Source organism: Panthera onca, chromosome B3 (assembly GCF_046562875.1).
Source record: "Panthera onca isolate mPanOnc1 chromosome B3, mPanOnc1 haplotype 2, whole genome shotgun sequence".
Lineage (NCBI taxonomy): Eukaryota > Metazoa > Chordata > Mammalia > Carnivora > Felidae > Panthera > Panthera onca.
In genome coordinates, this window is record NC_138344.1 from 109,295,780 (window position 1) to 109,311,662 (window position 15,883).

At 39.7% G+C, this 15,883-nt stretch overlaps 1 protein-coding gene and 1 pseudogene across 3 annotated transcripts in view; one reads left to right on the top strand and one right to left on the bottom strand.

The window, feature by feature from the left end:
- Positions 1–4,429: 4,429 nt before the first annotated feature.
- Positions 4,430–15,883, bottom strand: part of WDR89 (WD repeat domain 89) — a 36,165-nt gene continuing 24,711 nt past the window's right edge. For 2 of the 3 annotated variants that reach the window (XM_060620008.3, XM_060620007.3), the window contains one exon: positions 4,457–6,550. In XM_060620008.3, coding sequence (XP_060475991.2) covers positions 5,355–6,518 — 1,164 coding nt within the window. In that variant the 5' untranslated portion in view covers positions 6,519–6,550 and the 3' untranslated portion in view covers positions 4,457–5,354. Of the gene's footprint in view, positions 6,551–15,883 lie in introns of all 3 variants that reach the window. The other variant, XM_060620006.2, reaches the window with a different exon arrangement.
- LOC132668469 (large ribosomal subunit protein eL32 pseudogene) lies at positions 11,313–11,760 on the top strand (annotated as a pseudogene).

Below are 15,883 nucleotides of genomic sequence, written 5' to 3' on the forward strand. Positions count from 1 at the left end.
CTGGCTTTGGAATTAAGGTTGTATTAGCCTTAAATTCCATTTTGTCAACTATTAAGGTTGCCACCCTGGCTTTTTGGTTATTTGTCTGGTATGACAAATAGTTTTTTGGTAATAGGTTTTTTTTTTTTTTTTTTTTGGTAATAGTTTTTTTTTTTTTTTTTGGTAATAGTTTCATGTGGGTAACATTCACGTGCAATTCATTTATTTAAAGTGTACAATTCAATGGTTTTTAGAGTTGTGCAACTAAAATAGCCATCAATTTTCATCACCACCCCTTCCCCTCCAAATCATCCAACTCTTCCATTTCCCCCCTACCTCTCATCCCTAGGTAACCGCTCCTATGTGTTCTTTATACACTTGGCTATTCTGGACATTTGATGTACATGGGATCCTATGATACGTGGTCTTTTCTGGCTGTTTTTACCTAGCATGTTTTCAAGGTTCATCCAACTTATAGCATGTATTAGCACTTCTTTTTTTTTATGACTGAATAATATTCCATTGTATGGACAGACCATAATTTACCCCTCCATCAATTGATGGATATTTGGAGTGTTTCCACCTTTTGGCTCTTATGAACGCTATTACGAAGACTCGTGTACCAGTTTTTGTGTGGACTTACGTTTTCAGGTCCCTTCAGCAAAGGCCGAGGAGTGGAACTGCTGGGTCAAATAGTAACTGTTTGAGGAACTGCCATTCTGTAGCTAAACTATTTTACATTCCTAACAGCAGAATATGAAGCTTTCCATTTCTCCATATCCTCACCAATTTTTTTTTTTTTATTATAGCCATCCCATTATAGATACCCAGTGGTATCTCATTGTGATTTTGGTTTGCATTTCTCTGCTGACTAATAATGCTAAGCATCTTAGTGTGTGTTTATTGACTATTTCTGTATCTTCTTTGGAGAAAAGTCTATTCACACCCTTGACCATTTAAAAAATTGTGTTCTCTTATTGAGTGGTGACATTTTTTTAAAATGTTTTGAATACAAGTTCTCATGTGATATATTATTTGCAAATATTTTCTCCCATTCTGGGGGCTGGTGTGCCTTTCTTCATTCTTCAATTTTTAAAAAAAAATTTTTTTTTTTAATGTTTATTTTTGAGACAGAGAGAGACAGAGCATGAACAGGGGAGGGTCAGAGAGAGGGAGACACAGAATCTGAAACAGGCTCCAGGCTCCGAGCTGTCAGCACAGAGCCCGACGCGGGGCTCGAACTCATGGACCACGAGATCATGACCTGAGCTGAAGTCGGCCGCCCAACCAACTGAGCCACCCAGGCGCCCCTCATTCTTCAATTTTTAAAACCTATGTCTTTATTTTTTTGGAAGTTTATTTAATTCTGAAGGGGGGGGAGGGGCAGAAAGAGAGGGAGAGAGAGAGAGAGAACCCCAAGTAGGCTCCGCACTGTCATTGCGGAGCCCCACGTGGGGCTCAAACTCACAAACCCATGAGATCATGACCTGAGCTGAAATCAAGAGTCGGGCACTTAACCGACTGAGCCACCCAGGCTCTACTCCCAGGGTGGGGCCCAATGTGGGGCGCAACAGGGGGCTTGAACTCATGATCCTGAGATTAAGAGTTGGCCACTTAACCAGCTGAGCCATCCAGGCACCACTGAAAGTATATATTTTTTAACCCTTTGTTTTAAGATTATTTTTTATATTTAGAGAGAGAGAGAGAGAGAGAGAGAGTGAGTCTTAAGCAGGCTCCACACTCAGCGCAGAGCCCGACATGGGGCTCGATCTCACAACCGTGAGATCGTGACCTGAACTGAAGAGTCAGATGCTTAACCATCTGAGCCACCCAGGAGCCTCTATTTTTTAATCTTTTAAAAACTTGTATTTTTAAATCATTTTCAATATGAGGGTTTCTTTCAATTGGTGAGTTTAAGGCACATAACCATTTTCCACATGGTCAAATGCACTGGGAAACCTCTGTCAAGTTTATTTTCCTCCCTGGACATCTCCCTCCTGATAGCTTATGTCCTCTTGTTCCGACCTGGACTCAGTACTGTGGGCCTGCTATAAGGCTGTTATCCTGCCACTATGTTGGGTTGGTGCCCTGATTCTTGGTATCTCTTGTCTTCCTTGATTTTCTCCCTTATCCTTTGTGGAGTACATCTTTCAGTATCCTTTTTAAAAAGCTCCACAGACAGTGAAGTCTGAAATCTTTATGTCTGAAAGAGTTTTAAACCTCACCTGTGAGGGGGCGCCTGGGTGGCTCAGTTGGTTAAGCATCTGACTCAGGTCATGATCTCATGGTCCGTGGGTTTGAGCCCCGCTCTGTGCTGTCAGCACAGAGCCTGGAGCCTGCTTCAGATTCTGTGTCCACCCTCCTGCCCCCGCCTCCTCTCTTCACTCCTCCCCACTCATGCTCTGTCTTGCCCTGTCTCTCGAAAATAAATAAATGTTTAAGAAAAATTGTTTTAAACCTCACGTGAGGACAATTTGACCTACAGAATTATAGGTTGAAAAGGCAAGTACCTCCTGAAATCCAAATCTTTTAATTCCTCAGTGGCCAATGAGTCTGTTCAGCCATGGATATTCTGGTTAGCTAAGTAAATTTGGTCCCTGAGTTTCAGAGAGGAAATAGGAAACATTCACTTAGTAAGGGATGTCTCAAAAAGATTTATGGTCATCTACTTGATTCATGAGTTTGGAGAGCGTAAGTTCAGATAGCAGGAAACTATCCTCAGGACTTTGAAGACTTTGATCCAGCATTTTGTGTCATCCAGATTTGCTAATGAAGAGTCTAATGCACATGTTATCTTTGTACCTAATGATTGTATTTTTCTCCCCTCCCTTTGGAAACTTCTACAATTTTCTCTTTCTTCTTGGAGTTCTGAAACTTCACTGTGCTATGCCTCGGTGTGGGTCTTTTTCATTCATTACATTTGACACTCTGTTGGCCTTCTAATCTACAGACAAAGTTCTGGGGATAGCCTCTAATATTTCGTTTTAATAATCCCTCCCACTCCCTTAAAAACGCTTTTTCCACATTGTAAACACCGATAGTCTGATATTAGACCCCTACATTTACCTTCTGTGGCTTTTGCCTTTTCTCTCACTTGCTGTCTCTTTGAGGGTCTACTTTCAAAGACATTTCCTCATCTCCATATTCCAACCCTATGAATTACTTTTTAAAAAATTTTTTTAAATGTTTTTATTTATTTTTGAGACAGAGAGAGACAGAGCATGAGCAGGGGAGGGGCAGAGAGAGGGGGAGACACAGAAACCGAAGCAGGCTCCAGGCTCCGAGCTGTTGGCACACAGCCCGACGCAGGGCTCGAATTCACCCACCGTGAGATCATGACCTGAGCCGAAGTCAGACGCCCAACCGACTGAGCCACCCGGGCACCCCCCTGTTAATTACTTTTAAATTTTAAATATTTTTGAAAGCTTATACTGTTTTGATAACTGTTTCATTTCCTGTTGGTTTATACATGCAAGGTCTCCAAATATTTTTATACAGCTTTTCTACTTACATAGTCAGCACTGTCTCAAATCCTAAGAATCTTAGAAATATGGTTTTTCATTCTTATATAGTGCTTGCTCCATCAAAAGATCAAAATGTACCACAGATTTTAAGCAGCATGAGGCATTATCAAATCTGTGTTTTCTCTGGTCAGCCTAGAAACAGTGGGAAGAACAAACTGGAGAGAAGGGTCTGTAATCTAGGTGAGAAATGATGAAACTCTTATTTAAGGTGATAGTGGTGGGGTAAAGGCAAAAGAACAGAAGACAGATTTTAGGAGGTGGAATGGCACAGGATTTGGTGATTGACTGGTTAGGAGGAAAGAAAAAAGTCCAGAATTAACCACCGGGTTATGGTTTGAACGACAGCAAGAAGAGCTGAATTTTTCCAAATAAGAATTATCTATTTTGAGTATGTTTTTTAAACATTTTTTAAATGTTTATTATTTGAAAGAGAGAGACGGAGACAGAGACAGAGACAGAGAGCAAGCAGCGGAAGGGCAGAGAGAAAGGGAGATACAGAATCGGAAGCAGGCTCCAGGCTCTGAGCGGCCAACACAGACCCCAACATGGGGTCCTAACCCACAGACCGCGAGATCATGACCTGAGCCGCAGTCGGCCGTCCAACAGACTGAGCCACCCAGACGCCATTTTGAATCTGTTTAAGAGTGACTTAACTATGCCTATTGTTCAGTCTCAAGTGAGTTAAGCCAGATCATACCTAAATAGAAGTTGCATTGTTCTATGGAATAAAAAGTTCCCCCAATGCTACTTGCAGAGATAAGTCATTATTAACATTTAAAGAGAAATGTAAAAGGTTCTAAAGTAATGCTTGTATTTTTCAAGCATATTTTTAGTTCAAAAGATAAAAACGTTCTAAAATATTTTTATAAATATTTTTATCTATAAAAAGGTATTTTTATTTTTAATTAAACGTAAGAACATACTAAACCTTTAGAGTGACCAACTTTTTATTAGGATACCTTGGAAAAATACGTAGAAGGATGAAGAAATTAGCAGTAAACAAAAATTCACGTTTAAATTAGATTATGGTGGTGTCCCCCTTTAAGCTCTGGCGGCCAACTCTTGCATGGCCCCCACTCCCCATGGGCTCTTATGTTTAAAAATATGGATAAAGCACTATGAAAGAAAATTTTATCACAAAATACTAGACTACTTTGAAATAAAAAAGTCATTCTGCTATTATACTTTCATTGTTGTATTTCCACGGACTCAAAATGAATTTTGCAAGATAATTTCTTCTTCCTCAATGAAATACCTGCTTACTGTTTAACCATTTTAAAATATAGATGCAAATATTTACTAAATATATATTTTTAAATAGACGCAAATCACTTTATTTCTAAAAAAGCTTAGTACTATTTAGAATCATTAGAATATTTACATTTAAATACTCCAACATAATCTATGTGTATTAAGTAGGAGCTCTGACAGAAAACAGTCTGATTTGGTTTTATAAATAATGAAGATGATTTAAAATGTAAAAAACTGAGCTTACAAAATATAGCTCAAACCACCTGATTTTTTAAAGTCATATCAGCCATCTACTTCTAAAAAGTCCTTATCAAAGCTATTTCTTAAAACCCAACATTTACTAACTCAACAGATGGGTTTTAAAAATGAGGAATGTAATTTTACTTTCAACTCACTGATTATATACTCAACTGGCAGCTTTAAAAAAAATAATTTTAGAATACATGAAGACCTGAATTAAACCATTTTCAGCGTTTTTCCAGGATTGTTTGCTAACTGGCTTGTTTTTACATATGAGCTTTAAACAGATCTATCACAGGTAGAACACAAAGATAATTACTTGCGACTATAAAACCTTTCAAGGAAGCTCCCAACATCACATCACTGCTTCTTCCTTTTCTTGTAAGAATCATTACTGTGAACTCGAACTCGCTGGTACACAGAGGATGCTATTTTCATGCTGTCTTTCTTTGTAAATGTCTTGTCTAATGCTCCACGTTTCCAAAGTAACAACTGTGCATCTTCCCCTCCGGTTAGCAAAGAATCATCCTGCATATTCCAACAGAAAGAGCGGACTGTAGCAGCATGCCCTCCGTGAAGGCTGGTCACATGAATCAATCCTGCTGTAGTACAGCTCAGTAAGTGAATAATTCCTGTGTTTGTTCCCCCAACAACAAACAATTTGTCCATTTTTTCGTGATACAGGCCACCAACCAAATAGTCCAAAATGCCTCCTTTCACATTAATTACTTCTCTGACATCCTGGATGTTCAAACGTGTAATTGGTTCATCAGTATCCAGATGATTAAGATCCCACCAACAAAATCCTTCATCATGCGTCATGCAATAAATCTGTTTATAGTCCTTCCCAGACCAACCAATACAGCTTACGGAAGAAACAGAGTTACAGGTCGTAACCAGTGCATCTTCTTCATTATCAATACTAATATCAAATACATTCACCAGGCCATCAGTTGAACCGGAGACCACCATGTTGGGATTGCTGGGATGGAAGCGTACTTGAGTGACGTCATCACTGTGCGTCTCTGAATATGCTCCAAGTGGGTCTTTAGAAGTAGACAAATCCTGAGAATTAATTCTTGCATCCCAAAATACCAGCAATGCATCATCATCAACTTTTTCTGTACCAGCGCAAATGACGTGATCATTACAGCTGATATCAAAACTAATGAAAATATTGGAAGGGTAACCCTTGAACAGCTGGACAGGTTTTTCACTGGCTGATCGAGCATCCCAACGTTTTACAGTGCCGTCAGTACATGATGAATATATATTGTCACAAGAATTTGCAAATTTGACTCCATTGAGAAGTCCAGGATAGCCACGAAATTCTCGGAGTATGTATAACCTCTCTTTATCATAGATTCTGATTGATCCGTTAGAACATAAAACAGCGATCAAGCTTTCTTTTTCTGCTTGTACGGTTTTTGATGCATCTATGCCCAGCAGGTAAGTAGGCTCTGTAGTCCCCGAGGAGCGTTTAACAATGTTCAGGTTAGCCAATTGTTCCTCAATCCTCTCCATGTCAGGAGGAGCATTCAAAGTGCAGTACAAATCTGTAAGAAAAATACAAAAAATTAAAATTAAACCCAAAGGTTCTCAAAATTATAATTAAATCAAGAACATTTCCCTTTTAGGGCTGGCACAAAACAAAAGAAAAAAAAATAAAATCTATTCTAATATTTTAATCTTTCCCTACCATGATATGGCTAAAACTTAGTTGCCTCCTTCTGATTCAATTGGTCTTGAATACTGAATCTACCACATATACGTTATGCCAGTAAGAGAAGTTTACAACATATATATGTGTTGCTCAGCAGTTCCTTTCAGCTTAAACTCAATTATTGGTCGTACTCATAATTCTCAGCATTCTCCACTTTGGGAACATCTTCTCCTGGCCCTAGCTGCCTTAATGTAACTTTTAGAATTTAAATCTAGTTGTGAACGCAGAAAAGTGGTCCTCCAAAGATGTCTAACCCTTCATCCCTGGAACCTGTGAATGTGAGAGGTTTCCTGGCAAAGAGGAATTGAGGCAGCTAATCAGCTGACCTTTAAAAAAAAAAAACTTTTTTTTTAAATTAGTGAAGTATAATTGGCACAAAATGTTAATTTCAGGTGTACAACACAGTGACTCACAAGTCTGTATCTTATGCTCACCCCAAGTGTAGCTACCATCTGTCACCATACATTGTTACAATACCACGGACTATATATATTCCCCATGCTTTTTTACCTCTGCCACTTACTCATTCCATAAGTGGAAGCCTGTATCTCCCACTCCCCTCTATCCATTTTGCCTACCTCTCTCCACCGCTCCCCTCTGGCAACCATCAGTTTGTTCTGTGTATTTATGGATCTGTTTCTGCTTTTTGTTTTTAAAATTCCACATATACGTTAAATCATATGGTATTTGTCTTTCTCTGTTGGACCTATTTCACTTAGCATAATAGCCTCTGGATCCATCCATGTTGTCATGAATGACAAGATCTCATTCCCTTTTTTGTAGCTCGGTAGTATTGTAAATGATGCTGCAACAAACACAGGGGAGCACATATCTTTTTAAATGAATGTTTTCATTTTCTTTGGGTAAATACCCAGTAGTAGAATTATTGGGTCATTTGGTATTCCTATTTTACATTTTTAAAGGAACCTCCATACTGTCTTGTCTTGTCCATACAGTGGCTGCACCAGTTTCATTCCCACCAATAATAGTACGTGAGGGAGACACGTGGGTGATTCAGTCGGTTGAGTGCCTGACTCTTGATTTCGGCTCAGGTCATGATCCCAGATTTTGGGATCAAGCCCCAAGTTGCGCTCTGTGCAGAGTGTGGAGCCTGCTTAAAATTCTCTCTCTCCTCTCACCTCTCTTCTCTCTGTCCCTCTGTCTCTCTGCCCTTCTCCCCTACCTGCACACACTATCTCTATTTAAAAAATAAATTAAAAAAAAAGTGCATGAGGGTTTCTTTTTCTCCACGTCCTTACCAACACTTGTTATTTCATGTCTTTTTGACTAGCCATTCTGACAGGTGTAAGGTGATATCTCGTTGTGGTTTTGATTTGCATTTCCCGGTGATTAGTGACGTTGAGCATCATTTCCTGTATTCATTTGCCATCTGTACGTCTTCTTTGCAAAAATGTCTATTCAGATCTTCTGCTCATTTTATTTGGATTATTTGGCTTCTGTGCTGAGTTGTGTTTATAGCTGATCTTATAATAGGGAGATTATTCTGGATTAGCTGGGTGGAGCCAATGTAATCACTAGTGTTCTTTTTTTTTAAATTTTTTTTAATGTTTATTTTTAAGTGAGAGAGACAGTGCATGAGCTGGGGAGGGGCAGAGGGAGAGGGAGACACAGAATCCGAAGCAGCTCCAGGCTCTGAGCTGTCAGCACAGAGCCCAACGTGGGGCTCAAACCCACAAACTGTGAGATCATGACCTGAGCCAAAGTTGGACACTTAACCGCCTGAACCACTCAGGCTCCCCACCAGTGTTCTTAAAAGTAGAAGGAGCCACCTAGGTGGCCCAGCTGGTTGAGTGTCCCACTCTTGATTTCAGCTCAGGAAATGATTCCAGGGTTGTGGGATCAAGCCCCATGTCGGGCTCCATGCTGAGCATGGAGCCTGCTTAAAATTCTCTCTCTCTCTCTCTCTCTCTCTCTCTCTCTCTCTCTCTCTCTCTCTCTCTCCTCTCTCTCTCTCTCTCTCTCTCTCCCCCTCTCTCCCACCCCCCTCTAAAATTAAAAACAAAAAAAAGTAAATGGAGGAGGCAGAACATGATGAGAATCAGAGAGAGGTGTTGCTATGTTATAGCTACAGAAAGATACATTGCTGGTTTGGGTGAAGAAGGTCAAGAAGTGGCTGGACTCAGGGTGCCTGGTTGGCTCACTCAGTTAAGCATCCATCTCTTGGTTTCAGCTCAGGTCAGGATCTCACGGTTTGTGAGATGGCGCCCTGAGTAGGGCTCTGCACTGACGGTACAGAACCTGCCTGGGAGTCTCTGCCCCACTGCTGCTCTCTCCTCCCCCTCAAAATAAATAAACATTTACAAAAAAATTAATGGGTGGCCTCTAGAACCTAGAAAAGGCCAAGAATTGTTCCCCTTTAGAGCCTCCAGATGGAAATGCAGCCCTGGCTAACACCACCATTTTCACCCAGTGAAATCTAATTTGGGTTTCTGAACCCCGGAATTATAATATAACAAACTTGTGTTGTTTCAAGCCACCAAGTTTGTAGTAACCTGTTACAGCAGCAATAGGAAACAATACAACAGGGGTTCCCAGTACGACATTCTGGAGAAGTACTTCTCAGGCTGTAGTAGCTTGTAAATGGTGGAGCTGGAATGTGGACCTAGGCACTCTGTCCAAGGACTGTGGTCTTCATGACCACGCTAGATTGCTATTTTTTTCTTTCCTCCTCTTTCTTCCTTCCTTTCTTTCTTTTTCTTTCTTTCTTCCTTTCTTTCTTTCTTTCTTTCTTTCTTTCTTTCTTTCTTAATGTTTACTTTTGAGAGAGAGACAGAACGAGAGCAGGGGAGGGACAGCGAGAGAGAGAGAGGGAGACACAGAATCCAAAGCAGGCTCCAGGCTCTGAGCTATCAGCACAGAGCCTGATGCAGGGCTCAAACCCACAAACTGTGAGATCATGACCTGAGTTGAAACCAAGAGTCAGCTAGCTGCTCAATGGACTGAGCCACCCAAGCGCTGCTATTTTTTTTATTTTAGAGAGAGACAGAGTGCACAAGCAGGGAAGACAGGCAGAGGGGGAAGGGAGAGAGAGAGAGAGAGAATTTTAATTTTAAGCAGGCTCCATGCTCAGCACAGAGCCCAACACAGGGTTCAATCCCATGACCCTGGGATCATGATCTAAGCCAAAATCATGAGTCAGATGCTCAACCAACTGAGCCACCCAGGTGTCCTAGGTTGATGAGAATCTTAAATAACCAAGTTTATCATGCCTTTTAGCTAACAGTAATTTGTAGGACTATGACCATGCTCTCAAGCAGAACAGTAGTGCTGTACTCCTTCCCTCCAGTACATTGCCTGGAGAGTCTGTTTCACATTGGAAAATTTCCCTGTGTGGCTTTAATTCAACGGATTCTGGGGGTTGATAGGACAGGCAGAGCAGGCCCCAGATTAAATACTACAGCGAACTTAACACTTTAAGACTGTAGCAATGATAATAATCACAGTGGTTGTCCACATGATACACTGTTCAAATAAGGATAGAAGGAAGGGAGGGAGGGAGGGAGGAAGAAGGAAGGAAGAGGGAAGGGAGGGGAAGAAAGGAAGAAAAAGGGAGGGAGGGAGGAGAAGGAAGAAGAAAGATATTAGAGGTAAGGTAGGTATATCTTACAACAATCTCAAACTATAGAGCTTATATTCATTCACAGATACAAAGTAAAGTCTAAAGCTATGCATGGCTAAAAAGAAGTTTTCTTCATTTTACAAAGATTGCCTGTTACAGTTAGCTAGCAATCATAGCCAATTTAAATATGGGCCTAAGGATGCTGAGAATGGAGGTAGAACAATTATTAATATGTCATCTTGAACCACCTAGTGCAGATCAGGAAACGGCAGGACCTCAAAACTGCTGTTGTGGTTCTCGCTGGGATACAGAGTTCTCATGTCTGAATATGATGCAGAGGGTGGAAGATGTTTATAAAGACGACCCAAAACAAACATCTCAGGATGAGTTTTAAGGGGGTGAGAATATTAAATTCTTGATGAACTGCCATCTTGGAACACATTAGATGGAAGTGCTGACCAATCTCTTATCTCAACAATTATCCTTAGGGGCACTGGGGTGGCTCAGTCGGTTGAGCATCCGACCCTGGATTTCGGCTCAGGTCATGATCCCAGGATTGTGGGATTCTTGGGATTCTCTCTCTCAAATTAAAAAATAATAAAAATTGTCCTGAGATAATTAACAGTTGTTTACTTAATAGCAAAATCCCTAAACATAAGTATGAATTCCTCATCACTTGTGTCTTAATAAGATTTAAGTTCTTTAATCAATTGAAATACTATTTCACTTTATTTCCTATTAAAATAAACCCAATAAAATGTTCTTTCTGTATATGAAGTGCATCCCGAATATATCTAGCTGCAACTAGGTATTGCTCTTATTCTAAGCTGGCTGAGTTTAAGTATGAAATCTGAAGGACAGCCTAGCTTAAATATTTCTATAATGGAAGAGGAAGTAGCTTTCTTTTCCACTTAAATAAAAAGCAAAAAAAGAAAATAACATATATTTTACATCTCTTAAACTATTGACTACGGGGTGGCAGCCATCTGTAACTTGGCATCACGGCTGCCCTTAACCTCTGGTGAAGCCCAAGATTGTTAAAAAGAGGACCAAGAAGCTCATCCGGCACCAGTCAGACCGATACGTCAAAATCAAGCGCAACCGGCGGAAACCCAGAGGCATTGACAATAGAGTGCGCAGAAGACTCAAGGGCCAGATCTTGATGCCCAACGTTGGTTACGGGAGCAACAAGAAGACAAAGCACATGCTGCGCTGTGGCTTCCGGAAGTTCCTAGTCCACAATGTCAAGGAGCTTGAGGTGCTGCTGATGTGCAATAAATCTTACTGTGCAGAGACTGCTCACAAGGTCTCCTCCAAGAACCATAAAGCCATTGTGGAAAGAGCAGCCCAGCTGGCCATCAGAGTCACGAATCCCAATGCCAGACTGTGCAGCGAAGAAAATGAATAGACAGCTTATGTGCATGTCATATTTGTGTTAATAAAACCATAAAACTACAAAAAAAAAGAAAGAAAAGAAACTATTGACTATGAAAGGCACTATACCAAAAGTCTTCTGCATATTATTTTGCATGAAATCAGAAATGGAGGTATCCTTAGAGATACATATATTTCTGGGGCACCTGGGTGGCTCAGTTGTTTAAGCGTCCAACTCTTGATTTCGGCTCAGGTCATGATCTTGCGGTTCGTGGGATTGAGCCCAGCATCAGGCTCCGCATTGACAGCACAGAGCCTGCTTGGGATTCTCTCTTTCTCTCTCTGGCCCTCCCAGCTTGGCTTGTGCTGTCTCTCTCTCAAGATAAATAAACATTAAAAAAAAAAAATACATGTATTTCTATCTTGCAGGTATGAATGTTCACCATACGTGAAAGATGTGACAGCATAAGCATATATACTTTTATACTTTTACTACTGAAGAGTAACAGCTGTATGGGAAGTATATGTTGGACATAAGACTAGTTTTCTTTTGAGACAATTTATCAGACTTGAGTCAGAAAAACTTAATTCCCCACAGCTGAAACTTAGTATTGCCCACTTACTATAAGGAATTAGCTATGATGACTGGGATGCAGAGGTCCGGCAAATGTCCCAAATGTAGGGAAAAGTTTAATGGGGAAAAGGCATTCAGGAATGGGCATTAATAAGTTCATAATCTACACTTACAATTTAACTACAATAATGCTATACCGCATTTATCAAATTAGGCAAGGATAACTGAGCCTCACAGAGAAGAAAATAATCATAACTGGAGTTCAACGAATGCTGGGCTATGTGCTACCGACTTACTAGTTTTTTGCTTTTTTTTAATCATAATCATTTAACCTTACAGGATAGGGATTATTATCCTCATTTTTAAAAAATGTTTACTTATTTTTGAGGGAGGGAGACAGAGGACCTGAAGCGGGCTCTGTGCTGTCAGCAGAGAGCCCGATGGCGAGGCTCCAGCTCACGAACCATGAAAATCATGGCCTGAGCCGAAGTCGGATGCTTAAGCAGCTGAGCCACCCAGGAACTCATTATCCCCATTTTACAGAGGAAATTGAAGCTCCGAGGGACTGAGTACTCGTCAATGCTCTCACAGCCACTAAGGTGAGGATGTGGGGGGAGTTTCGTTCGAAACCCAAGTTGTAACTTCAAAAACCTGAGAACCTGTGCTCACTCTAATACTATGCTGTTGCTCTTCAATGAAAGTACTGAAGCATTAATGTCAACTATAATTAAGGAACATGCCTATTAGCCTTTGAGAGGGGGAATTACATGTTAACTCCACATATAAGCAGCGGAGAAAGAAAGGGAGCAGGAGGATTAAAAAAACACACACTGGCCTGGAAAAATAATACAATAAGCAACCATCACTTACTCATTATTTTTGTGTGTCCCCCTTTTCTTTCTTTTTAAACTTTTTATTATGGAATTTGTATGGAGTAGAGAATATGCACCCATCAGCCAGCACGAACAATTATATTCCTCAAAAGTTGTGATTAGGATTGGAGGGTCCCTTATACATCATATATTATTTGAAAGGCAGTTAAGGAGCTCTAGTGGACAGTATGATGGAACCTCTCCAACTCATCCTTCTCTCCCTCCTCCATGTGGCATCAACATGGTTTGAAGACTTGACCCTAGCTCCAGGGGCAGATCCTGATTAGCCTAAACCAATCACAGTAATTCTATCCTTTTAAACCAGTAATTGGTTCAGAAACTTATATTCTTGCCAATCTATTCAGTATTCTCCTTCCAACTATAATTTGTTCAGACATGCAACACTAATTCTAAAGTGGACCCAATTCAACTGATGGGAAGAACTTTTCTTCCATTAGTCCATGTTAATGAGATTCTACATTTTCTATTTAAGTCAGTTTGTAGCAAAGTTTTTATTAATGCAGCCGGAACCACTCTAACTAATTAAATATAATCAAATAAAGTCTTGGGTGTATCACCGAGTACTCACTTAACGTAAGAGGCTCCTATAAAGGAAGATTTTATAAGATTTCCTATAAAGGAAATTTTAAGAAGTCAAATTTCATTCACACCGAACAGAGGGACTTTGATCTTCTGTTCCCTTTAAAACATCTATCCTCTCCCACACCCCACCTTTCAAATTTCTTGTCCAAAAATAAAGGGAAAAAATAAAATACACAAAAAACTTCCCAGAAGACTCTATAAAAGATATCTTTAGAATCAGGGATCCTACCATTAATATAAAGCAAATCTATATTTGCTCTACAAAATAAAAAAACAACCATTGCAATGATACAATGTTTAAAAACAATGTAAAACTCCATCTGGTAAGTTTCCGTATATTTTTTAAATGTATTTATATTTTTTAATATCTAAAATAGTCATATGGTTTAAAATTCAAATGTTCCAAAACTAATGTCTTGGCTTGTCCTCAAGCCCCTTTCCTCTCCCTGGAGGCAACAAATATTGCCAGTTTCTTCTGAATGCTTTCAGAGATTATCAATTTGAAAATAATGCAGTGATTTTCAGCTTATCAAAAAACTGTGAGTGTGGTACAATAGAAAAAGCAATAGGCTTAAGAATTAAACATCCTGGGGGGCTCAGTCAGTTAAGCATCTGACTTCGGCTCAGGTCATGATCTCACAGCTCATGAGTTCGAGTCCCACGTCAGGCTCTGTGCAGACAGCTCAGAGCCTGGAGCCTGCTTCAGATTCTGTGTCTACCTCTCTCTCTCTGCCCCTCCCCTGCCCCCCCTTAGATAAATAAATATTAAAAAAAAAGAATCAAACATTTTGGGGTGCCTGGGTGGCTCAGTTAGCTAAGCGTCTGACTTTTGATTTCAGCTCAGGTCATGATTTCACAGTCATGAAACCAAGCCCCGCTGAGCACAGAGCCTGCTTCAGATTCTCTATCCCTCTCTCTCAAAAAAAAAAATAAAATAAAAAAAAAAATAAAAATTAGAAGGGAAAAAAAAAAAAAAAAGAATCAGGGGCACCCAGTGGCTCAGTCGGTTAAGCATTCAATTCTTGGTTTCAGCTCAGGTAATAATCTCACAGTTCATGGGTTCGAGCCCTGCATCACTGCACTGTTAGTGCAGAGCCTGCTTGGAATTCTCTTTCTCTCTCTCTCTGTCTCTCTCTCTCTCTCTCTCTCCCTTCCTCCGTCCCTCCCTCTCTGTCCCCACCTGTCTCTCTCACTCTCCAAATAAACAAACTTAAAAAAAATAAAATAAAAAAAGAATCAAACATCCTAATTTCATCCTCTTGTTCTGCCACAAACTAGCAAAGTCATCATAGTACAAATTACCCGAACTCTCTAAGCCTCAGCTTCCCCATCTTTAAGTAGGGATAAAGCAGTGCTTGGCTGGCTGTCAGAAGAGCATGCAGCTCTTGATCTTGGGGTCGTAAGTTCAAGCCTAATGTTGGATACAGAGATCACTTAAATAAATTTAAAAAAATAAAGTGGAGATAAAAATGGACACTCTCAATATTGAGTACTATTATGGCTAAGTACTATGCTAAATGCTGGAGATTCAGATCAAAAACATATTTGCTGTCTTTAAGAAGTTAGGAGACTGAACAGTAAACAATTACAATATAGTATAAGAACAGGGGTAATCGCAGAATACAGGAACGCAGAAGTATTAGGGGGCACAATTCTTGGCATTAAGAAAATAAGCAACAAATGTTAATTTCCTTTCTTCTAATGAACTTTCATGTGCTTTGCATTCATTTTATTTCATTTTACATTCAAATTTTAAAAATGTATAATTCTTAAAGCTTTTAAAATAGGTAAGCAGTCTCAGTTACTTTTATATTAACCTTTTTAAAAAAATGAATCAATATGCAAAATTTCATGAACACTAGTATCAAACAAATAATTCTCAAATCTGAATAAACTACTAACATATCAAACTGAGCTGGTGCTTTTTAAGATTTTATTTTTCATCTTATAATGAAAAATACACTTGTAAAGAGCAAATAAACTTCAACATGTTTTATAAGACGATACAGTTTCACTGCTATAAGTTTATCTTTTAGTTAGGTACTAGTCAAAAAAGCTTAAGATCTAACCTATTAAAAATACCCTTTGAGCTCCTTGAACAAATGGCTGATTCTAGGTCTGGGGCAGGGAAAATTCAAGATCAGCAGAGAGCATCAAATAATG